We start from the raw sequence: 25,860 nt of genomic DNA on the forward strand, positions 1-25,860 counted from the left end.
CTTCCTCAACCCCTCAGCATGATTTAGTTATTATTTTTTACCTTAGCTACCAACTTATTGCAATGATTTCACAATCTCCAGTAGTCAGAATCTTCAGTTATAATCACAATCTTTTCTTATGGTTACACTCATTTCAACAGTTCATTTTTGCATTTGTTTAAACACAGAATCATCATTAATCACATTTTAGCTTAGCTCATTTTTATCTTTATGCATTACTCACTCATATATATTTTTTTAAATGTCCAAAGGCTTAACATTACTGGCATAAATGAAAAGTCCCTTCGTTCCCCATTTTCAGGCCGTCTGCTGGGGGGTTTCACGTCCCCATTTGCAAGGCCAGACAGTAAGACACTCTGTCATCCGTCTCACAGGTTGTTATTTTAACTTTTCCGTTGTGTCAGCGGATCAGGGATCTCAACTCACTTGACAATATACATGTTACACAGTTTGTCCACCCACCAAGAAGAATGTATGAACTCTTGACCTACATGTTGGTAACATTTCAATAATTAGTTGAGATTCAACAACCATTTTCTGGTATTACGCCATTGTGATTAAGGTTAGGTTATATTTAACACATCTTGGTTAGGGTATGTTTTGGGGATTTTCTCTGTGCCCCCAATCCAAGGCACTGACAGACTGATCAACAATCATTTTGTCAAACATTCCATAAATTCATAAACAAGTGCTGGTCCTGGAATATTGGCTAGTTCTACGGGTGCAGTTAGAATAAATAAATAAAGATTTAATGAAACTCACCGTTTGTGGTTGTTTCACAATAAAAAAAAAACAAATTCATTGATTGAAAATGGATGTTAAGTTTTTTATTTGATATAAATTTTGTGCTGGACTGTGTGTGGACTGTCTGTTTTTGTTGTTTAGAACAGCCCAGCCAAATCAGCCCAGGCCTATCCCACAGACTGGTTGATCTACAATGAGATAAGCCGAGGCCACAGGATGGCCAGTGTCCGATGTTGCTCCATGGTGACTCCCATCACTGTGGCCATATTTGGAGGTTGTGCCAGACTACTCACTGCTGCCCTGCAGGAACCTGCTGTACAGAAAGATACTGGTAAACAACATCAAAAAGAAAAGAAAAGAACCTGTATGTGTTTGTCAAATTATTTTTAGTACAGAGTGAGCTCAACTGAAATATCAGTTATGCAAGTTATGTATTTTGTACACTGAAGTACTGTGTATGTCGATCTCTGCTTTACATGTTAGCAACATCTGTCAGCCCCAAACCCTCCCACAACAAGATATTTGGACTATTAGCTAGATTGCCATGCATTTAGGATCATGACTTTAGTATCAGTCCCCACACCCCATTTTGACACAACAAACCAACAAAATGGGTAGAGAGACAAGTCTCCAATTCACAAATCATAGGCTAAATGAGCAACAGCCCACATCCTTCCCAGAATCTTTGCAAGAGTAAAGTCCAGTCTCCCATGACCAGGTCAGAAATCAGGTGAAGAATCAGGTGAAGCTTTCCCATGTAGGTTGAACATACTGTGATAAAAGAATTGTGTAAGGAGTGTGTAAACCAAGATGCCTTTAACTAAGTTTTTTTTTTCTTGAGTTTGGAACTCCCTTGGTACAAAACACTCTCCAGTTGGTGTTGTATGACAATAGTTGATTTTGATTTTCTCCATGTTTCTTTCTTCAGACAGTTCACTGGATGACCTCAGTGACAGTGAGACAGAGGACTCAGCTGAAATTAGGGTTGATGACTGGCTCGTTTTCAAATGGACAGAGAGGTATGGGAACTTTCTGACCCTTTAATCCTTAAATCTTTGTTTATAAAATGTGTTTTCTTCCTCATCTAATAAAATAATTGGTTGAACAAGATTCAAGCTTGAGAGTTACCACAGCTAATGTCCAAGTGCCACACACCATGCATGCAGAAGAAAACAGTTACAGATAAAGATAAAATACAAAAAGTACTGCACCCAATAAACTATAATTCATTGCAGGGAACATTACAGATTCACAAGTCAAATAAACTTCTACATCAGTCTGATGATGTATACTGTGTTTTAGACTAGATAAGAAATACTTTAACGGACATATTGTGTTATTTGCAAGCCTGAGAAATGAATAAATCTTCTTCTGTGGTCATGACTACATTCTTGTATGTCATAACCCTTACCACAGGCAGGACTTGCGGTTCATCAGCCTATGATTCAAAATACTGCAGCAGGTAGCTCATTACTCAAGTGCCACTGGCTCCCATTGGACTTTGGAATTCATTGTGGAATTAGTTAATGCCTAACAGGCTGAATTGTTGTATCCATATGTCACTAACGAGTCCTCAGACCAGGTTAATCAGTGTCTTCTGGATGTTCACAGAGCCTGGGTTTAAATAAAAAGAGACTATACATTTGCTGACTTTCTTTCTTGTGTTTGTTTCCATCGTCCTCTATTATTTTGTACTAAATGTTTTCATACTTACAGTTTATCTCATGCTGTTCATTTTGTTTGTCAGGCTGCAGGACTGGTCATTGAACTGAGGCAGAAGTGGCAAAATTTGTTCATCAAGAGGATCCGTTATCCTTCAAAGCCTTGGTCTCAACAAGACGAGCCATCATTCGCACTCTAGTTTGTGTATGTTATATTCTCTTTCTCTCTTCTACTTTTTATCTGGATATGCAGGAGTTATTTGGTAGACTCACAAGCTGGTGTTCACTAATCAAGATGATTAGCGGTTCAATCCCTGACTCCTCTAGTCTCCATGTTGAAGTGTCCTTGAGCAAGATACTGAACCCCAAATATCTCCTTAAGGCGTGTGCTGTTAGTCTGTGAATGTATATGAAGGTTAGCTCTCAAATTTGCATGGTAGCCAATGCCATCAGTGTATGAATGTGTTATTATGTTATATTTTAATATAATACGAATATTATATATATATGATTATATGTTATATTGTATTAAAATAAAAGGCTGTTTGTTTTTTTTAAGAAAAAAATGCCAGACAACAACTTGCAAAAGAAGGCAGGTGTGAAGAAATGCTATAAACTAAGAATAGTTTTTCATGGTTTAAAAATTTAAATGTAAATTATTATTATTATAATTATTATTATTATTATTTTCATAAATTAACAAAATGCAGTTATAGAAACAGAAGAGAAATCTAAATCAAATCACTTTTTGGTGTGACCACCCTTTGCCTTCAAAACAGCGTCAGTTCTTCTAGGTACCCTTGCACACAGTTTTTGGGGTCACTTTCCTGCTGCAGAAAAAATATATTTGTGGCTGACTATAATCCTACAAAGTCTCTGACTTTGTACAATGTACCTTTGAGAATTGATAAAACTTTTGCACAGTACTGTATATACAGTATTATACCGTTGAACTACCTAAAATAAGGAGCCAATTTCAACCTGATATGCTTTAGGTGCTTACAGCAGAGGAGCAGGGGGCAGGTCTGCAACAACCCACAGGTATTGGCCAGCGACCCCGGCCCATGTCATCAGAGGAGGGGCCCCATGCTTCTGTGAAGAACTCCAAGAATAGCCTCCAGCTACCAACAAACACCACAAATGACAGGTATAAAGTGCTCTCAAAAACATTTACATTGCAGTGTATTGTGGTGTTTAAAGATATTAACTCTTTGGGGCGGTGTTTAGCTCAGCTGGTAGAGCAGCCGCTCCATGTGCAAAGTCCTTGCTGCGGAAGCTCAGGGTTCAAATACGACCTGTGGCTCTTTTCCGCATGTCATTCTCTATCTCTCTCTCCAGACATTCTTGTCAGTCTTCAGCTGTCGCTTTAAAAAATAAATAGCTTGAAAAGGCCAAAAAAAAAATCTTAAAGATATTAACTCTTTTTGACTGGCCTAGCAGTACGGTAAAAGGCAAAGTCCTATTTAGGGACCAAAAGAACTAAATATCCCTGCTTTCCTCCTTTAGCTCTTGGCTTTTATGTTACAGTCTTAAACAGTACTTCAAATTCTTAAAGTTTAATGTCTCTAGAATAATAGATAGAGGCTTCTGTCAAATCTTTTTGCTCAGGTTCCTTACGGAGTAAAATGTGTTTGCATTTAACACTGATAAGAGCTGTTCCCTGAAATTTCCTGAAAACTAAGGACAGGTGCCTCAGGAGAGAGAAAATATGAACAGTTCAATAGAGAGACAATATGGGCAACTACAGTTCTGTAGTTTCTCAATACAGACTGCAGTCTGTACTACATATAAATATAATAGACATATATAGTAATAAAAGTGGACAAAACGGATAAAATCTGTCATCTCCTCTATGAAACCTGGTCTATATTCTCACTATGCTGCATTCTTATGAACTCTGATGAACAGATTGTGGGTTGTCAGACGTCTCTCCATCTTCATCTCCTGCAGTTTTCTAGTTTGCAGTCTGCTGTGGTATAAAACATTATCACGTTGTTATAAATTGTTGTTAATGCTGTTAATGGCCTATAAGTTTAAATCAATATATAAAACGTGAATATTGCACATATAATAATATAACACACCCCTGTACTATTACAGATGCTGGCTGTGAACTTTGCACTGCTGGACCAGCTTTACTCTTGCACAGATTTATTTTTCCAAAGTATTCCTGAATCAAAGCAGTAATATCCTTTTTATACAATGCAATCAGTTCTTAATGCAGTGCCACCCAAGGGATCGAGGGTCGGTCATTGGCATCCAATGTTCAGTTTCTTCTGACTTTTTGAATCATTTGATGATGTTATAGATTGCAGAGAGTGAAATTCTTAAAATCCTTGCAACAGAGATGTTGTTCTTAAACTGTCCCAATCTAAATGTTGCTGGCATCAAATTCAAAATTGTGGTATATATACAAAGAATAATAATTTGTATCAGTTTGAACATATCTTTATATTGTATTGAGCTGAGTGTTGTATAGAGTCAATGCTGATTTTATCAAAACAAGTACACCCATGGAGGACTTATTGTTTGCTGCACCATTTCATCACTTGTCTTGTAGGATGCCAACAGCTTCAGGTCGACCTCAGATGAAAGCCCATAGCAGAGAGAAGTCTTCACTGCCCATGAATCAGCTCTGTGATGACACGCATTTCTCTAGTAATTCTTCCTGCTCTGTGACCTTGGACAGTCCTTCTGATAGCCCCTATCCCTTCTCAGGAAAGGTATTCACTGTCTGCCAAGCATTCATGAACAACAATTGCATGTTATTCCTCATCTCTCTCTCCCTGCATTTATGTCACTCTTCAGCTGTCTCTGTCAGAAATAAAGCTTGAAAAAAAAAAATCAATAATCTTAAACAGTCCTTTAAGATCCTAGTGGCCCGAGAGTTCTTCCTGAACCTCTGTGGTGGTCTGATGTATTTAGAACCGTCTTCCTGATCTCTAAACAGCAAATACCTGGGATGTTTGCTATGAAGACCTACATCGAATTATGTTGTAAACAGAAAGTGTTATAATGAACTAGAGAGCTAACTCTTGATCTTCCTTTTTATCATGAGAGCCAGTTTAATCAACATTACCATCAACGAGGGCCTGTAATAAGAAAGGCAAAACAGACACGGTTTCACCTCGGAGGCTTGAGGAAGTTCCTGGTACCCCTGAAATACTGAGGTATTACTACTCTTGCACCATTGAGAGCATCCTGACAGGAACATCTCTGTCTGGTACAGAAATAGAACTGAGCAAGCCCCCAAGGCTCTGCAAAGATTGTTTAATTCAGCTGAACGTACAAAAGGTGGTACTCTACCTGCCTAAAAGACATTCTGGATCCCAACCCCCTGGATAATGGCCTTTTCTCCCTGCTGTGATCAGAAAGAAGCTTCTGGATACACTAGGCTCAGGAAGAGATTCACAATTGTTCTTTAATGATTATATTCAACATATTGAGTTCTGTTCACACTTTCTTTGTTTAGCACATTATTCCAACTATTATTTCATAGCTTTGATGTCTTCATTGTTAATCTTTACTGTAGTAAATAATTAAAAGATTTGCTGGTACTGTATACACTTATAGTCATTTATTGTTATTTATTGTTTAGGTTTCTGTTCTTGTCTACTCTTACTTATGTCCTTGTACTGCTGGAACATCCAATGTTCCCCTCTGTGGGATCTGTGGGATTATTTTACTGTCTCATCAACAAAAAATTAGAGTGAAATTCAGTTAAACATTTTTTTGTCAATTTATCCTCTTGTTCCCAGCAGGTCTCAAAGCCAATGTCTCAACTGTTTTTTTCATCATTGCGGTACTTCATAATGAAGAGCAGTAACATCAGGAATATAGAAATTTCTCAGCAGAAAAATATTTGGTCCACCACCCCAAGCAATGAGACCAAACTCACCAAGGCCTTCCTGGACAACAACCTCATCATCCTTATCTTCTCTGTTCAGGGCTCTGGACACTTCCAGGTAATTCTAGAAAACCTGTGTCATGCTATATGTAATCTATGCGTACCAATATATTGACCCCATTGTAAAACAGCAATATGAATAAGGATCTTTAAAAGAAAAAACAAATTTGATGTATTTTGTCTTTTGTGTTTTTCACAGGGATATGCTCGCATGGCATCAGTCATCAGTCAGGAGAGCTGTGAGGACTGGGACTTTATGGGACTAGGAGGGGTTTTCAGTGTGGAGTGGATCCACAAGGAGAGTCTTCCCTTCCACTGCACCCAACACATCCTCAACCCTTGGAATGACAACAAGAAGGTCCAGATCAGCAGAGATGGACAGGTGAGAGGACGATGTATACACAGCGTGCTTTCAGTGGCATCGTGCTCCAGGTGTATTTGGAAACACAGTTAGCAGTTGATAACTAAAATAATTGCAACAACATGATGTTCTCGCAGTGAATGAAGGACTGTGTCATGTGCCTTCAAAGTGTAAAACATGTAATTTCCTATTGCCAGTAGATGGTGCCATAACGATGACTTAATATCTGCATGTGTTTAGGCCAGTTAAATGGTAAATAGACTGTACTTATATAGCGCCTTTCTAGTCTTCCGACCACTCAAGACCTTTAACACTAGATCACCCATTCACACACATTCATACACTGATGGCATTAGCTACCATGCTAGGTGCCAACTGCTCATCAGTTTTAGGAGCTAACCGTTGACAGACATTCACATATCGATGGCACCGCCTTCAGGAGCAATTTGGTATCTTGCCCAAGGACATCTGGGTGGGGATCAAACCACCGATCATGTGAGTAGTGGACAACCCGCTACCTCTATCTCCTGAGCCACAGCCATGGTGACATCACTGATGTGTGTGATTATACACATCATACACACATTACAGAGTTGACCACTTTTCTGAGACTTTATGAATTAATGCTCACCACAGTGACATGTGTAACAGTTGACTGGCATCTCCAGTCATCAATGTTCTGAGGAACACTCCACTGGTGCAAAAGGTCAACAGTGTCTGGGGGGAGACCCTGAGGTTTTTATATATATATATAGCATTCATATATTATTCATATTAGCTGCCATGCAAGGTGCCTATTGCTTATCAGTTTTAGGAGCTAACCATTCATACACATTCACACACCGATGGCGCAGCCTTGAGGAGCAATTTAGGGTTCAGTATTTTGCCCAAGGACACCTGGGTGGAGACCGAACCACTGATCATCTGATTAGTGGACGACCCACTCTACCTTCGAGCCACAGCCACCCCAGTACTCTTCCAGTACTATGGAGCACATTGGACAATGTATACTCAAGTCCAACAAATTCCTGTTTCATGACACGGAAACAGCCATGGACACGCTATTCAACAAAAACCCAAGGTTTTGCAAATTTTTCATCACAAAGGTCTGCACTGACCGAAATTCATGTTGATCCAATTCATTCTCAACCCGTTCTCATTCCCAACACGTAAAATACCGACGATTCGTCATGCCCCTTGACGTCTGATACTGACGTAAAAGGTACCCTTCCACGTCTGCAAGAAACGCTCTGGGTTGTCAATTGACTCCAATATAAACCCGTTCACTGCTGTAAGAGATGCTTAGAGCAGAGATACAACCGTCCATTCACTCCAATAATAACCCGATCACAGCGCTGCATGATGTTGCGAGCCACAATCTCATTGGAGAACCGAGGACCTTCTGCCCAAAGTGTTTTTTCACTATTTTAAGGATTTATTTTAATGATATCGTCAACATTTCTCAACACAAACACACCAAAGTGTCACTGATAATTCAACAATAAGATAGCTTCATGTTCTGGCCCTCAGCATGATTTTTTTCTCATTCTATCCTGAGAAATAAACTTTTATTAATATGTTTTGGATAATGTAAAAGCCTACACTACCCAGAATGCTAGACCAGCGACGATTTGCGAGCTACAATCTGATTGGAGAACCGAGGACCCTCTGCCCGGAGTGTTTTTCTCACTATTTTAAGGTTTTCTTTTAATGATATCGTCAACATTTCTCAACACAAACAAGCCAAAAGTGTCACTGACAATTCAACAATGAGATAGCTTCATGTTGTAGCCCTCAGTATCATTTTTTTCTCCTTCTATTCTGACACATTTTTAGATTTATTCACCACTCGCGTTTTGGACGCGCTGAGCTCGAGCCATCAGCTATACACTTCCCATAATCCTCAACCACCGTTGCTATGGAGACGAAGACAATCCACTTTGCGTTACCTGTTTTTATGTATTTATTTATTCTTAACCAATTTATAAAAAATAAAGTTAACTGGTTCAAAGAGACCAGTGTTTTATTATGTGTGTACAAATTACAATATTTAATTTCAGTTCATCATAGCTACGCGTCGAGAGATCTTAAGCAACGTGATTGGATGGTTTTTAACTGCAATGCACCCTGGGAGTCGTAGTTGTTTCAGGTCTGGTTCCTGCAGCGATCATTTCTGATTGACACGAATCAACTCTAAGGTGAGTAAAGGTGAGTCATGGTAAAATCTGCAAAGAAATAATAGATGCTATAAAAGGTGACATTTTCAGAGAGCAGTCTGTGTACTTCTGCGACTGTTATTTTTGTGACGTATTCTCATGTGAAAGACACTTGCTTGGCCAGCTAGCTAACAGTAGTACTAGCCTATATTAGCCTCGTAGTTTTTAAGCGCACTTCAGCAGAGATGGAGGGCCTGGCCTGTAAGGCTGAAGGCTGATGGCAATAGGCGGTTAAATCTCCTCTCTAAACAATGAACTGTTTAAATGTTCTCAAAGAACTAATAATGTTCAGATTTACCAAGCAGTAACTTTCCCTAAGTCTAAATTTATATTTTAATCAGGCAGTACTGTTAACTACTATTTGATACATGCTGTCATTTTAAGCAAAACATTTCATTGAAATATGAAACTCCAGTGCTACAGACCTATGCTCTTGACTAATTATTTAGGGGGCTTAATTTTAGCCAGGCCTGTGTGGGATTGCCAGAGGTACCTCTGCCACAAGCAGCCATGTCTGTACACACAGACAGGCTTACACTAAGTGGCAAACACGCCTGTTACTTTACAGTACTCACTACCATCCTGTGATTCTTCTTCTTCATAGCTGTCTTTATTTTAAATTTTTCTTGACATATTATATTTTAAATTACAGAAGTGGCAATAGGAATTTTATGTGCACACAAAATCACGTTAGTTCTGGTTATTTCTTTGCTGATAAATTACTTTTGTGCCTGAAATAATCCCTACATGTTTCATTTTCATTTGCAGAAATGACACAGCCAAAAAGAAGGTGTGCCCTTCTTACCAGGCTCCCAACAATTTAAACAGGAAGACCTGCAGTGGATGCCTGTCCAGCCTGGAATCTAAGCAGAACTTAAAAAACATCAACCTAATTCTTCTTAATTCTGTCCAGCTGTCGGTAAGTTTTCTGAGTTGTGATTTAAAAAGGGCCTCCAAGATAATTATATATTTATCACAGTTGTCAATGTTTCCTTGTAAATCATTAAGTCAAAACTAGCAAGACAGGTCTTTGCTTATAAAGTTGCATAAATAAATGAGGTGCTCAACATCAGAATAGATCAGAAAATCATCACAGTAAATACATCAAACTAGACATAATAATAATAACATATGAGAGGCCATTTTTAACCCTGTATGTGGTCAAAGATGAGAAAAATCTGTAACATTATTAGTCAAATCAGTGTTGTATCTCTTGAGTTTGTTCTGGCCTATATGTGCCTACATTATACCACACTTTCTTCTCCTGTAATTTGTCAAACTAGTCTGGATGCATAAAGTTTTCTTTATTGTTCTTGCAGATTTTAAAACTGCATGCCCTAGGCTACCAACCTGTTCTTTTCCTGAGCCATCATGACTGGAAAGGCCAAATGGTCAGGGACATTATACACCATGTGGATCCAGCAGAAGGGGTGGTACCTGAGATCCTCATGAAGATGAGGAGGTTGTACGAGCGCATGCTAATAAGTAAGATATATTTTGTTTAACATGAAAACATTGTTATGATATGATACACTTTATTACCCCCTTATGCACTGAAGCATGTGCACAGATTTTGCCCTGCCAACCAAAGCTCACCATGCTGAACTTCTGGTGGTAGCTGCCTGACGGGCAGCAGTCGTTCTCAAACCAGGTTTTGCTTTTTGAAAAGCTCCTGCAGGGTTGTCACCATGGTTACTGTGCAGTAGTGTCTAACTACCTTTAGAGAATTTTTTCTCAGGCTGTAATTTGATGGCTAGAGCCACGCAGAGGTGTCTAGTAACGAAGTACAAATACTTTGTTACCTTACTTAAGTAGAATTGTTGGGTATCTATACTTCACTGGAGTAATTAGTTTTCAGCCGACTTTACTTCTACTCCTTACATTTTCACGCAATTATCTGTACTTTCTACTTCTTACATTTTTAAAACAACCCCGTTACTCGATTTCCGTCATTCAGTCTTCACAGAGGCGACTTATGAGATCAACATAGATCGGAGGAGAACAAAAAAAGTGTTGGCTGATGGCTGATTTTTATTGGCAGATTGTCACACTCTACAGCCAATGGTATCGTTTAGTGTGTGCACGCCTGACCAATGAAAGTGTAAAGACCCACACAGGGCGGGATCTAAACACGGAGCATTGGCACTAAAGTTTAGCTGCTTAGCTAGCATGGACTCCTCACAGAGCTATGATGTCATTTTGAGACTTAGTCAAAGTTTAGTCAACACGTGAGACGCCCTTAAACTTTATAATGATAATCAATAAGAAGTTATTTGGTTAGTTTGATGGTAAAAAATTATAAATGTAGCCTGATAGTACCTCAATGCTGAAATCTCGTATTCTAACTAGGGCTGCCACAAATGATTATTTTGATAGTCGACTAATCACCGATTATTTTTTCGATTAGTCGACTAATCGGATCATACGTAAATTGACTGTAAAACATACAGCTTATCGCACCAGCATGCAGCTGATCAGATCATTAGCTTTCAGCTTAAAGAATGAGCTAACTGAAAATAAAAACAATTAACATGATAGCTCATTAACCCTTTAACAGGGCTCTAAATTAACTTTTTTGATCACCAGCCAATGTGGCTGGTAAGTTTCTGAAGTTACCAGCCAATCAGAATTTCCACTAGCCACATTTTTTCCTGTGCAAAAAAGGCAGATTATGAGAGCAACTGAATTAATTTGATCATTTTATTAACTAAAGCTTTAAATTAATCTTACAATGAAGTTGGGAACTTAAGTACATACAAAAATTATCCTAACATTTCATTACTTATTAACCCTTACATACTATTCAGGGTCTAATATGACACATTTTTTGTACATAACAATAAAATAAAGCAAAACTATTAACTACGTAGCATATTTACACATGTAGAAGCATGTTTAGAAGAACATACACCTGGAAAATGTCCAAATCTGAGCAAGTAAACAAAGTCTGGCGGGCTAAGCGCTCGCTTCTGAAACACTCCCGGTGGGGTTTGAAGTCGCGTGCAGGACGGACCAAATACGCCACGTTCACGCAACGCACCGGGAAGCCTGTTTGACCAGTGAGAGCACGCGCTGTGCAGGTTTCCATAGAAACCGCGATCACGCGTCGCGCGAAATAGATCCACCTTTGTCCTCGAGCCTTTCCAAGCCGACCCAGAGCCGGTCGCGGCACACCGCCACAGAGGAAATGCGCCAGGTGGGGGTCAGCCAGCGCTGGGGAGAGGTCCCACGAGGGGAGCCTCCCACACCGTGCGGCTGTCCCTGACCCGAGTTGAATCCCCCGAGCAGACTGCGCAGAAGTTGCGGAAAAATCGCGGTGATTGGTTAAAATTACAACACCGCCCTGAATTCACGGGGATTCACTGAAGTTGCGTTGAAGTTACAAATCGCAACATCGTTAATTCCTGGAGGGTCTGTGTTATGGTATAATTTACGGTACAGTCAGGCCTGACGCCGATTACCACTACTGCGCATGGGCGTAGGGTTGTGTGTGTGTGTGTGTATGTGACAGAAAGTCAGACGCGGCAGTGGAAGCTGCAGCCGTAGTTTCGAGAGAAAAGCAAAGTTAAAAAAAACAATTCGTCGACTACTAAATTAGTTGTCGACGATTTCGTTCGTCGACATAATCATGACTAATCGACTAATCGTGGCAGCCCTAATTCTAACATATATAACAGATGTGAAGCTTCTGAGCTTTTCTGATTATCAACAGCAGTGGTCCCCAACCCCCGGGCCGCGGACCGGTACCGGTCCGTGGATCAATCAGTACCGGGCCGCACAAGAATTAATTAGTTATTTCTGTTTTATTTAATACGGTCATTTCGAAATAAAAACACGTTTCAAAATAAAAGACCGCTCGACTTAGACTGGGACTATAATAGAGGGGGACTTACTACTCTATCTACAGTTGGTAGGAGAAGAAGAAAATATTAAGTATTAAGTAATATTTTCTTCTGACGTATCGAAATGATGTATCCCCCCCCCCCCCCCCCCCCCCCGGTCCGCATTGACCGGTCCGCAGGTAGGAAAAGGTTGGGGACCACTGATCAACAGTATGTAGTGATAACAGAAAGGTGAGAGCTCACCCTCACACTGAAACTGTCACAAGGCTGCAAAAGCTGCTCTGATTGTTATATAATCCTGCTGCTGTTTGTTTGATGTATTTTTCCATTAATTGATAAGAGGCTCACTGAAAACAATATTAATAATAATAATTAATAATAATGATGATGACAAAAACTTGAGACAAGCTTGGCATGATTAAAGAAAAGTGTGAACAGAACAGCTCTTTAAAGCATCCTGCTGTAGAACTGTGTGGGTCAGTCTGCATTAGAGAACATGGTTATGAGATCAGTGGGGCTGTAAATCTTATTTAGCACGTGTAAAGTAACATTTCCTGTACCATCTTTCACAAAACACTTCCATGATAGAGTGAATTTGATTGTGGTTGGATGAGAAGTATAAACATATACCATTCTGAAACACTATCATTTTGTACGTGATGCATCGCCCCTGCACATTACACATCATGTCACACGCAAGCAAGGAGAATTTATGTAGCCTAGTGCGAAAATGTTCGTAGCAGAGACTCAAGAGAACTCAAGAGAAATCTGAGTTGTTGTTTTTTATGAGAATTATTATTATTTTTGATGAATCACTTGGATTAATCATTAATTTTGACAGCACTATACTGTATAGTGCTGTTATACATAGCATAGCATGTATACCATTACAATATTTATTTACTTATTTACTTATAGTCATATAACTAGTCATCATATCTTTCGCTCCATGAAACACGTTAATGCTCAGTAGCACACATATAAAGTATGGTTCTTTAATGTATTTGCATTATTTTTTTTTTTGAACAGTATATTTATTAACATTTTCTTACATACACATACACTTGTATATACATACATGTCATTATATGAAATATGTAGGTCTGTGCTCCAACGAAAGCACCTGTTGTGGTACAAGTGTCATAAACAGAAAAAAACAGAACAAAACCGAACAAACAAACAAACTTTACATATACACATCACTAACACTCACTTCTCATCCATAAGACATTTTATGCGTAACTTAAGGGCCTAATACAATTGCGGGTATTTTAATTTATTTTTAGAATATGAATTTATATTTAGTCCTGTTGTAAGGTTTACATAACTGCTTATTCCTCCTCATTGTCATTTGCCAAATCAATACCATTAACAAACATATTAAATGGTTTCCATATCTCTTCGAACATATCCTGACTTCCATTTCTTATGTATGTCACTCTCTCCAAAGGAAAGGTTGCCAGCATCTGTTTCACCCAATACGTTACACTTGGTCTGCTGATCTTCTTCCAAAACATTGCAATGGATCTTTTGGCATGTAAAAGACATATATCTATTAGTATACGTTCACTTTTATTGTATTTATGACCTTTTGGGTAAAGACCTACAGATGTAGCAACTTAAAAGTTCCCGTGTTTCCGTGACGGAACCGTGACGGGACCGTGACGGGACCGTGGCTGGTCCGTCACAGGTCCTTGGCTGGTGCGTGACCGAAATGTAATCCCCCGCGATGACGTAGTCAGTGAGGGCCCGACTGGAAACGCCCCTAAGCAGTCTGTGTGAAAACCAGCTGCAATGCCTCATTTGTCCACGGGGAGGAGCAGTGATGTTCCGCTCTCACCGTAGACTGTCTAAACTAAGACACATCTGAACAGATACGCTGGGGTGAGCGGGTGACCCGATCAGCTGAGACAGAGCACAATCATGGATGTGGTTAGTGGTGCAAAGGATCATCATGATCCGTTCATATCGCCCCACACAGCACCAAGTATTCCACGGATTGGTTGATGGGGAAAAACAGTTGTGATAAGATAACACTGAGCCGCAACTCCATGTCACGGACAACAACAACATGCCAACATAAACTTGTTATTAAAGAAAACTCCGCCCGTAACTGTTTTTTAAGAGTTATATCTGTTTGATGCTTTCTGAAGCCTGCAGTATGAAACACGTTCGATTTCTGAATATTCCTCTGAACGCCATAGTGGCCATATTGATAGTACAGTATACTGTACAGTATGATGGACACTGATGTCCAGCTGTGGCTTTCACTACATGCAGATTAAGAGGGAGCGACAGAGAGAGAGAGTGCGCGAGAGAAAAGCTTCGGTAATTATGTACAGTGAGGACAGAATAACCTAGATGTTGTTGATTTGGTAAACAGTTAACCAATAATAAATAAAATATATCATAACATTAATGTGACTTGTCGAAAGCTGGGCGCAGAGGAGACCACCGGGCTCTGGCTCCCTCCAGCATGAACTAAAACACAGCACGGACACTTCAGAAACTATTCGGAATGAGTACTGTACTGTAGGTTCCTGACCCCTGATCTATGGCCACCACTAGTCTTTACATAATTACTGAAGCGTCTCTTCTCTTGTGCTCGCGCACTCTCTCTCGCTCATCTGCATGTAAACAACAAACTAACCCTTAAAAAAGTTACAAAAAACGGTTCGGACGTCTCGGGGCTGCCAGGCCTGTCTGTCAGACCTGCAGATACAAGCGAGGGTTTATTTTTTTAATTAACAGTTTATTTGGAGGGGAGGGCTTGGTGTTGTTGTGCGCGACATAGAGCTGCAGAGACGAGCGTTTTTCTCTAAAAGTCGGTCTATTCCACTGCAGCGGTGCCTCCATTTGCAAAAAGAATTGAAGAATACAACAACAGCAATAATACCTCCTATTGAATATTTGATCACGTTTGATCGTTGTGAGACGCCATTTAAAGAGGGAGAATACCTGGTGATTAACAGCCCTTGGAAGCCCTTTGTTATGTAGGTATCAACCTTTTGTTTGTACTTGATGGGCCTCCCCCCCCCACGTGTCACGCAAATCAAGCGGAAAATGCAGCTGGTACTGTGTATGAGTACTGTGTATATACAGTAGCCTTGTGATTGGGTTGTGCTCATGAACATGAATGGCTCTTTTCAGTGACCATAGGCTAAATGGCGTAAAGCGTAAATGGAAAGAATTACGGGTGATCAAGTGTGAAATAAGTCAAGTATGTTTGGTTTAATAAAGTTTGCAGTATACGCTTATGAAACCGTCAATGTGGTGATGTGATGATAGAGACATATATTTAGGAGAAGTTCGGACTGAGAGACCTGTGGTTTTAATGCAAACGAAGATTTTACAAAACAAAAACCAAAGGTCGTATTGTGCTTAATTTGACGTTCACCCACACCCATTCACTCTTTCGTGCTGACGTGTGTGAGCTCATTAACTCTCAATGTGTAGTCACGATACCTGGAGGATGTCTTTTAAACAGTGACCATAGGCTAAATGGCGTAAAGCGTAAATGGAAAGAATTATGGTGAATCGAGTGTGAAATAAGTCAAGTATGTTTGGTTTTAATAAAGTTTGCAGTATACGCTTATGAAATCGTCATTGTGATGATGGATGATGGTGATGATGGCAACACGTTTCTTTAATCCCACGGCGTAAAGAAAACTCCATGATGCAGAATCTTTTTTGCAAGTTTATATTTAAGTGCACAGGCACGCATGCAAATCAAACAAAACAAACGTATAATAACACCTCTAATAATGAAACAATAATACTATGTATGGTATATATATATAAATTATTTATATATATCTGTATATTACACAATTCACAAACAACTTTGTGGCAAATGTCCTTCAGGAGGGAAGCCAGCGCGCTGCGTCTCTGGATCAGCCTTTCGGGGACTCCTAGTCTTTCATTATTCGGCTCCGACCTTTTGCCACTGGTCCCCAGACAGGTTCGGGAAGCGCTGGGAAACGTGCTGGTGCACTCGTTCTTTTAAATTGTCCGGCAGTGGCCGTTTGCCGTTGGTGCCGCATACATACTAGGGCATACTTTGGGTCTGATCATCGCTTCTTCCAGGACAATGATCCAAAACACACTGCTGCTGGAGCATACATGGCGTCCGAGGGGATCAACTGGGTGAAAACTCCACCAGAGTCACCGGACTTGAATCCCATTGAGCTTGTCTGGCATTCCATGAAAGACTTTATTCGCAAGGAGGCGAAGCCAGGCACAAACAGGAGCTCGTCGAGGCCATACAGACGTTTTGGCAAAACAAGAGTCACCGTGGATTTTGCAACGACTTATCTCTGGACTTTCAAAGTTGTCCGGTGTATTATTAATAATGAAGGGGGGGGCATAGTGGAAAATAAACAGTGGTGTCCATGTAGAATAAAAACATCACCTTATACTGCAAAACTTTATTAAACCAAACATACTTGATATTCATACTTGATTCACTCGTAATTCTTTCCTTTACTGTCATGTATTTATATATATACACTGATTTGCGTGACATGTGGGGGGGGGGGGGGGGTGGGCCATCAGTGCAAACAAAAGGTTGATACCTACATAACAAAGGGTTTCCAAAGGGCTGTTAATCACCAGGTATTCTCCCTTTTTAAATGGCGTCTCACAACGATCAAACTGTGATCAAATTTCAATAGGAGGTATTATTGCTGTTGTTATTCTTCATTCTTTTTGCAAAATTTTTAAGGGTTGTTTGTTGTTTACACAGATGAGCGGAGAGAGTGCGCGAGCAAAAGAGAAGAGGACGCTTTCAAGTAATTATGTAAAGACTAGTGGTGGCCATAGTACTGTAGATTAATGCGCAAATGCCGGCCCGGCATTAGCGCGATCAGCTGTTCCCGGAGTAAACAAAGGCAGCTGTCCAGGTGGAAGCGGCATTTAAAAAAACACGAGAAAAACTCAAAAACTTCTTAAACCAACATTGCTAGAGAGATCAGGACTCCACAGAGTTACAGCGAAGAAAACAAAATGAACAAAGAGAAAAAAAGTCAAAAGCGACCTAAAGGCTGGAACAGCTTTGAGAATGATTATGGTGAGATTTTTTTATCGCCTGATAAGAGTCTCACCTTAACGCAGCAGCACGCATAACGGCCCACCACTAGTAAAGACAGAACAGACTAGATGTTGTTGATTTGGTGAATGCTGACATGTTAGATATAAAACACCTAAATTAATTTCAATTCATGAACCCGCTCAATCCATACGGCTACTGTACACTTGCATTACTCAAACACGCTGCATTTTCCGCTCTGTGATCTGTGACACTGGGAGACAATAGCCTGTTACTGTAAGCACAACGAAAGATTGAGCACGAGAATGTTAACGATGTGTGTAAGCTACGTCATCTCCAGGTAGACACAACTGTAAATAGTTCTGTGAGAGAACGCCATCTCCTGGTCATACCCTGTAATCACATGAATGGTGGAGTTACAGTAAAAAATAGACACGCCAGGAGAAGGAGGGGGGTCTCTCCCTTCCACGGGATTGCAGGGAGCCGGCTGGAAGTCAGCTGGAAGACGGCTGCCATTCAGCTGGCGTTCAGTCTTGAAAAGGAACTTTTAAGTTCTATACTGTAAGACAAAGAACGCAGGATCCATTGGAATGCTTTTCGAAAAAATTTTTTCTATTGCTCCTTTAACCTCTTCCCAAAAAAGTTTTATCTTATTGCATTCCCACATACAATGGAATAACGTCCCCTGCGCCTCGGTGCATTTGTTACATGTATCTGGGATATTCCTATTGTATTATTTTTAATGAAACTGGTGTGATATAGAACTCTCATCAGCCCTTTATACTGCAACAGTCTAAATCTGGTGTTGACCGATTGGTGTGTGACCTTAGTGCATATACATTGCCAGTCCTCTTGTGTTATATCCGTGCCTAGATCTTCCTTCCATTGCTTCTCGTTTACGATCTGCATTTTCAACCGATTTGATAACAAATAGTTATTATTTGCTATAGCACCTTTACTTAAACTGTCCTTAGATATTCATTTTTTCTAAATCAGAAGCTGAGGGTTTGTTAGAGAACTATTTTGCTCACCCTGATGTAGTTTCTAAGTTGAAGGAATTAAGAAGTTTTTTTATCTATGTCATACTTATATCTTATTGTTCGAATGATAACATGTTATCGGAGTTAGCAGATAAAATCCTGATTTTTTGTAGTCCCTTTAAGCCCACTGTCTGAATACAGCATCTGTTCTTCCACGGTGTAAAGCGCTGATTTCCCAAATAGAGTGTATGAGAATAAACAACTTGTTTCTTGTAAATTTTTTTACATCAAACCATACTTATCATATTTTTGACAATTGGGTTAGTGGTTGTTTGATCAAGTTGGCAAGTATCAGAATAAAAATACATTGGTAAAGGCAAACGCCAAACATTTGATTCCATTCTTTCCATTGTGGGACATCCTTTGTTGCAAATAAAATTAATAGTCCTTAATTGTTACTGCCCAATAGTACCATGTTATATTTGGACACTTTAAACCTCCCCTTACGTGTGGTAGGTGTAAACAAGGAAAGTCTAATTCAGCTTTATTGTTTTGCCATATAAACCCGGTAAATAACTTTTCATTTTCTTTAAGAAACCATCGGTGGAGACAGCGGATATTCTGAAATAGATATAATATCTTAGGCAGTGTATTCATTTTATAATGTCATTCGCCGAATCAGGATAAGGCAGGGAGTTCCATCTCATTAATTGACTCTGTTTTTCCTCAGTCAATGGATCATAATTAGACTTTAACAATTAGAGCTAATTCGGACCTAATTTCTATTCCACAATATGTAAATTGATCTACCCTTTAAACTGGAGGTTTCCCTGAGTGGTTTCCCTTCTCCCCCTCATCAGTAACTAAAATGAGGATTTGGAGTTATTAATTGTATATCCTGAGATGCCACCGAATTTTCATTATTTCCATCAACACAGGAATAAGTTCTACTAAGATGTGAGATGAAAAGAATAATGTCACTGCATATAACGCTAATTAATTTATGTTCTGTATACCCTCTTGTTATTCCAGCTATTCCAGTAGCGTACGATATAGCTATTGCTAATGGATCAATTGCTAGAGTGAATAACACACGGGGATAGGGGCACCTTGACGGCATCCTCTTTTCATTTTGATGGGCTCTGATACATTTTTGTTTGTTAATATTTCTGCTAAGGATTTAAGTACAGCAACGACACCATTTTAAAAAAAGTATTGCCACATCTCATCTTTCTAAGATATTAAAGAGATAAGGCCACTCCACTTTATCGAACGCTTTTTCACCATCTAACGATAGGAGGGCCTTATCAGAGGGGTCTTTTAAGCCTTGAATAACATTAAGGACCCTTCTAACGTTATGGAATCCTTGGGTCTTTAATGAAGCCATTTTATCCCTATGTATTATACTAGGTAATACTTCTTGGAGTCTTCTTGCTAAAATTTGCACAAAAATTCTAAGGTCGGAGTTTAAAGTTATAGAGGCCTATGTTTCGCATCTGTTACTAGCTTTCCTGGTTTTGGCAACAGTGTTATTACAGCCACCGCTCATTGATTTTGTCGGCTACGCTATGGAATGCTTCTAAGAACAAAACTTCTAGCAATGCGTTTCAGTAATTTGGACTTAAATTTTTATACGATCAATTGGTATTCCATCCGGGCCGCCACTTTTGCCTGCTTTCATACCATCGATAGCCATTTGCCTATTTCTTCCTCTTTTAGGTCTGCCTCCAGCTCTTCTACAAGTTCAGCAGAGATATTTGGAAATTTCAATTTATCCAAGAATGAATTTGGGACTGTGGGTCATGTTCTACCTGAGATTTGTATAAGTTTTCATAATATTTTCTAAATTCCTTATTATTTCAATAGGGTCTACTATGTATCCCCGTATTATTCTTAATGAAGCAATGGTTTTCCTTGTTTCTAACTGTTTATTTGCCAGGCCAGCCGTTTACCCAGGTTTTCCCCTTGTTCTAAACATGTTTGATTAAGCCTAAGCATATTGAGGCTGCCCTATCTGCAGATAATTTATTATTACTCCGCTCTAGAGCAGTAATCCTTTTCTACATCAGGGTTCTATTTATAAACCTGATCTTGGAGAGCTTGTATTTTAGATTCTAATTGTTGTCTCTTTTGGCGGACTCTCTAGTTTTGGATGAGGTATAAACTAATTATGTGTCCCCTTAGGAACGCTTTAAAAAGCATCCCACTTAATACTTCGCTGTTTGTTTCATTTGTGTTATCTTTGAAATAATTATCTATCTCATTCCCAACATATTTAATAAAATTTCATCAAGTAGCCATTTCTTATTTAGACTCCCTAGGCGGATCTTCACATAGACTCCTATCCACATAACTCAAAAACAGCTGGACCATGATCTGATATTATATTCTGCTGTGTAATAACATCCTGTAATTTAGAAAACCCGTGTTACAGATACCAAAAATAGTCTATACGTGAGTGTATTCTTAAACGTGCCAGAATAAACAGGAGTAAGCAATATCATTTGGGATTTAAGTATCTCCATATGTCCAACAGATTCAGCTCCTAATAAAATGATTGATAGTTATTCTATCTCTTTATGAGTTTGGTCGACACCTGTGGATCTATCCTTCATTGGGGTCCAATGTACAGTTCCAGTCCAAGCAATTATATATTCTCCTGGGAGGGATGCCAGTGTCAGAAAATAGATTAGTAAAAAAACTGGGTTCATCTGCATTTGGCCCATGGATGTTACTAAATTCAGTTAATGAGAGCAGAGATCCCTGGATGATCAAATATCTTCCATATTATCCCTTAATTACCTCAGAGACTTGAAAGGGTACTGAATTGTGAATGAGAGTCATAACTCCTCTAGCTTGTGATGTAAATGCGCTGCATAGATGTCTCCTGCCATCTCCTACTTATCTTTATATTATCCTCTTTTAAGGTGTGAGTCTCCTGTAAAAAGACAATTTTGAATCCATATCTCTTAACTTTTCAATCACTTGTTTATTTTCTTTATTTTTGTAAACCTCTACAATTCCAGGATATACATTTAAGTTCTACCCTTTGAGAATTCCAAATGTTACACCACAATATTCCCTTAATGAAAGTTTACATGACTGAGACGCTCAACCACATTAACCAGTAAAACCTACACTGAAACTTAATGAACCATTAACTAAGGAACAAACCCCATTTCCCAACTCCATGGGAAATCTTCCCCCCCAGCTTGCGCTGCTTCCAAGTACGTATGGATAGATCTCTGGATCAATCCTACAGCTTTTGTTAAAAGAAAGAAGAAGAAAAAAAAAACCAAGCCAAAAAACATCAATATATCAACCCTCCTTGCTCCTTGCTAACATATGCAAGTCTGCAAACCAACCTGCGCATGGAGTATAGCTATAAAAATAAGTAATTTACCAGGGTTTAGTAGTTACTGATTGACCTTCAGTTGTGTAGATTATTAGAATTGAGAGGAGGAAAAAACAAAAAACATTATAATAACACCAATGAAGACTAAATAAGAACTGAGGGCGAGTACTATAATTAACAGACTCGCACATATGGGGCCGCAGAGATGAGCACCTCTAAGTAAAATATAGATGGCCTATATTGATACAAACTTAAATTTCTATAACATGCCATCAATAAGGGCAAAAAAAACATAATAAAATAAAGTCGAGGGCAAGCTCGGTTAAAGTGCGATTCAGAATTACCAGTCTTTCACGGTTACGTCCCTCTTACTGGGCAGATCTTGTAAGCAACGTATTTGAAACTTACCTCGAGTGCGCACCTTACCCACTCAGTCGTTATTTCCTCCTCGCTAAATGTGATATTGTTTCTTGTTTGACTCCTCGTGCCTCCATCGGGATATTGAAGGTGTGTGTTTGCCTTCGTATGTTACCACCAGTTCTTCCTGCTGCGGCATTATGCCGTGCCTGAGTCCCAGGCCTTCGCATTGCTGACGCACTATGTTCTATTTTTTCCGTGTCTGTCGCCACCTCAGTTGCCAAGTCATTGTCAAATCGGACACGCTGTTCTTGTAAACGGACGTCATTTCTTTTCCCTTGGCTTCTTCATTCACATCATTTTCTGCTTATAGCTCTGAAAACTCACTAAAGCGTTCTCGGTGGGTCGTCCAGCGTACTCGTCTTGGTCCGACGGGTGCGACCCTTCCAACATCGATTGGGCCACCGCAGGGAGCAGGTTACGCCTCCGGTAGCCAGGGCCTCTATGAATACGAACAGGGATCCGGGCATCTTCAGCTCCCTCGGGCCAGATTCACCAACCATTAGTATTTGCTCGTAACCGCGATTCGGTTCCAACATCGATAAACTTTATCTTCAAGAGAGGTTGTCCTTTTATCCAGCAGTCTGCACCATCGTCTTTAACATTAGGGTCTGCTCGTCCTCCACTGTTGGGACAGCCGTGTTTCCGCCCCTTTTATTTTTCAGTGCAGTCAACCCGTTCTTTCTTTATTTTCCTAACTGCCGTCAGATATCCCATCAGTCGTGGTAGGAGAATTCGGATTTAGGCGCGTATTGCCAGCACTATTTCTTCTTTAGCCCCCAGATCGCTTTCACCGTGTGTGTCCGTGTGCTATGTCGGGTCCAGATCTTTGCTAGTTCTGCGCTCCATGCGTTGCCGTCCCGACGTTAATTAACTTCGCCTGTGTCGATGTTTTCGCTCTTCCCTGTCGTTTTTCCAGTATTTGGCACCCACCTTGTCTTATCGACAAGTGCCTGCTTTTTCAAACTCAAACTTGCACTTTACATTAGGATTCGTCAAAAATTTAATCGGAGCCTGGTGATTGAACGTCGACTTTCTAGGCTCGCGGCCATAACCGGAAGTTCAATGTATTTTGCATATACTAAATTGCATTCATTTTATTGGGATATATGAGGCTGAAACTACGGTGGCCGGGAAACCCTCAATGCTGCAAATAAAAAGAAAACTGCCAAACAAAAAGAAACAGCGCTGCAAAATAAACGAAACACCAACGCTGCAAACAAAGAGAGAGAGAGAGAAAGAGAGACATAAGTGCCTCAAGGGACTCAAAAAGCATTATTCATTTTCAAATTGTTTCCGCCACAGCAAGTACAGTAACATTTGTACCTCCCCTCCTCTCCTCTCTGTCTCTGTGCTGCCCTGAAGTGGTGTTTGGCTCTTTGAGGGAAAACTTGCCGAGAGGAAGCTGAGAGAAAAAATAAGAAAGAAAAAAGGGGGGGGGGGGGGCTATGTGGAGACAGAGAGAGAGAGCGGCCTTTATAGACAAGGTCAAGTCAGGGTTCAGGGTTCATGGTGGCACCAGCTGAAAGTTTGGGGAGAGAGGTGGGGGGTGGGGGTAGCTGTTATTTTGTGGGCACATATCTGTTTAGTTTCCAGCTGGACTGCTCCCCCCTTCCCTCCCCTGTGCTACCCCAATCTAGTTAACCAGGAGCCCCGAGAGAATACATAATCAGATCCTCCCTCTTTTTATAGCCGCGTTCTCTTTGGCTCATCTCGAGCTAATGCTTCATCACACTGTTGACTGGTCCTGCAACATGTTCTCCTCGTGGTTTCCTGTTCACTTTTCAATATTTAAACTGATTTGTGGTTAAAGTTAGGATCAGCACTTTTTTTTTTTTAACAATATATTTATTAACATTTTCTTACACACACATACACTTGTATCAAATATGTAGGTCTGTGCTCCAACGAAAGCACCTGTTATGGTACAAGTGTCATAAACAGAACAAAACAAACAACAAACAACCATTACATATACACATCACTAACGCTCACTTCTCATCCATAAGACATTTTATGCGTAACTTAAGGGCTTAATACAATTGCGGGTATTTGAATTTATTTTTTGAATATGAATTTATATTTAGTCCTGTTGTAAGGTTTACATGACTACTTATTCCTCCTCATTGTCATTTGCTAAATCGATAACATTAACAAACATATTAAATGGTTTCCATATCTCTTCGAACATATCTTGCCTTCCTTTTCGTATGTATGTCACTCTCTCCAAAGGAAAGGTTGCCAGCATCTGTTTCACCCAATACGTTACACTTGGTCTGCTGATCTTCTTCCAAAACATTGCAATGGATCTTTTGGCATGTAAAAGACACATATATATTAGTATACATTCACTTTTATTGTATTTATGACCTTTTGGGTAAAGACCTAAGACAAAGAACGCAGGATCCATTGGAATGCTTTTCGAAATAATTTTTTCTATTGCTCCTTTAACCTCTTCCCAAAAAAGTTTTATCTTATTCCATTTCCACATACAATGGAATAACGTCCCCTGCGCCTCAGTGCATTTTGTACGTGTATCTGGTATATTCCTATTGTATTTATTTAATTGAACTGGCGTGATATAGACTCTCATCAGCCATTTATACTGCAACAGTCTAAATCTGGTGTTGACCGATTGTGTGTGAGCCTTAGTACATATACATTGCCAGTCCTCTGATGATATATCTGTGCCTAGATCTTCCTTCCATGCTTCTCGTTTACGATCTGCATTTTCAACCGATTTTGATAACAAATAGTTATATATCTTTGCTATAGCACCTTTACTTAAACTGTCCTTAGATATCATTTTTTCTAAATCAGAAGCTGAGGGTTTGGTTAGAAAACTATTTTGGCTCACCCTGATGTAGTTTCTAAGTTGGAGGAATTTAAAGAAGTATTTTTTATCTATGTCATACTTATATCTTATTTGTTCGAATGATAACATGTTATCGGAGTTAGTCAGATAAAGATCCTGAATTTTTTGTAGTCCCTTTAATGCCCACTGTCTGAATACAGCATCTGTTCTTCTCGGTGGAAAGCGCTGATTTCCCCAAATAGGAGTGTACTGAGATAAACAACTTGTTTCTTTTGTACATTTTTTTTTACATCAAACCATACTCTTATCATATTTTTGACAATCGGGTTAGTGGTTTGTTTGATCAAGTTTGGCAACGTATCAGAATAAAAATACATTGGTAAAGGCAAACGCAAACATTCTGATTCCATTTCTTTCCATTGTGGGACATCCTTTGTTGCAAAATAAAATTTAATAGTCCTTAATTGTACTGCCCAATAGTACCATGTTATATTTGGACACTTTAAACCTCCCTT

General features: G+C 39.6%; 1 protein-coding gene across 11 annotated transcripts in view; it reads left to right on the forward strand.

Annotated features, from left to right (window-relative positions):
- The window catches only part of ythdc2 (YTH domain containing 2), a 122,580-nt gene that overhangs the window by 72,788 nt on the left and 23,932 nt on the right, over positions 1-25,860 (forward strand). For 6 of the 11 annotated variants that reach the window (XR_003461751.1, XR_003461749.1, XR_003461748.1 and 3 more), the window contains 6 exons: positions 3,401-3,552; positions 4,966-5,128; positions 6,164-6,370; positions 6,512-6,694; positions 8,734-9,808; positions 10,209-10,374. Coding sequence is in view for 2 of the 11 variants with exons in the window: in XM_027275441.1 (XP_027131242.1) it covers positions 3,401-3,552; positions 4,966-5,128; positions 6,164-6,370; positions 6,512-6,694 (705 nt within the window). In the remaining 9 variants the exon portion in view is untranslated. The remainder of the gene's footprint in view (positions 1-3,400; positions 3,553-4,965; positions 5,129-6,163; positions 6,371-6,511; positions 6,695-8,733; positions 9,809-10,208; positions 10,375-25,860) is intronic. The other 5 variants (XM_027275441.1, XM_027275440.1, XR_003461745.1 and 2 more) reach the window with 4 other exon arrangements.

The sequence above is a fragment of the Larimichthys crocea genome, unplaced genomic scaffold, assembly GCF_000972845.2.
Source record: "Larimichthys crocea isolate SSNF unplaced genomic scaffold, L_crocea_2.0 scaffold131, whole genome shotgun sequence".
In the NCBI taxonomy this organism is placed as follows: Eukaryota; Metazoa; Chordata; class Actinopteri; family Sciaenidae; genus Larimichthys; species Larimichthys crocea.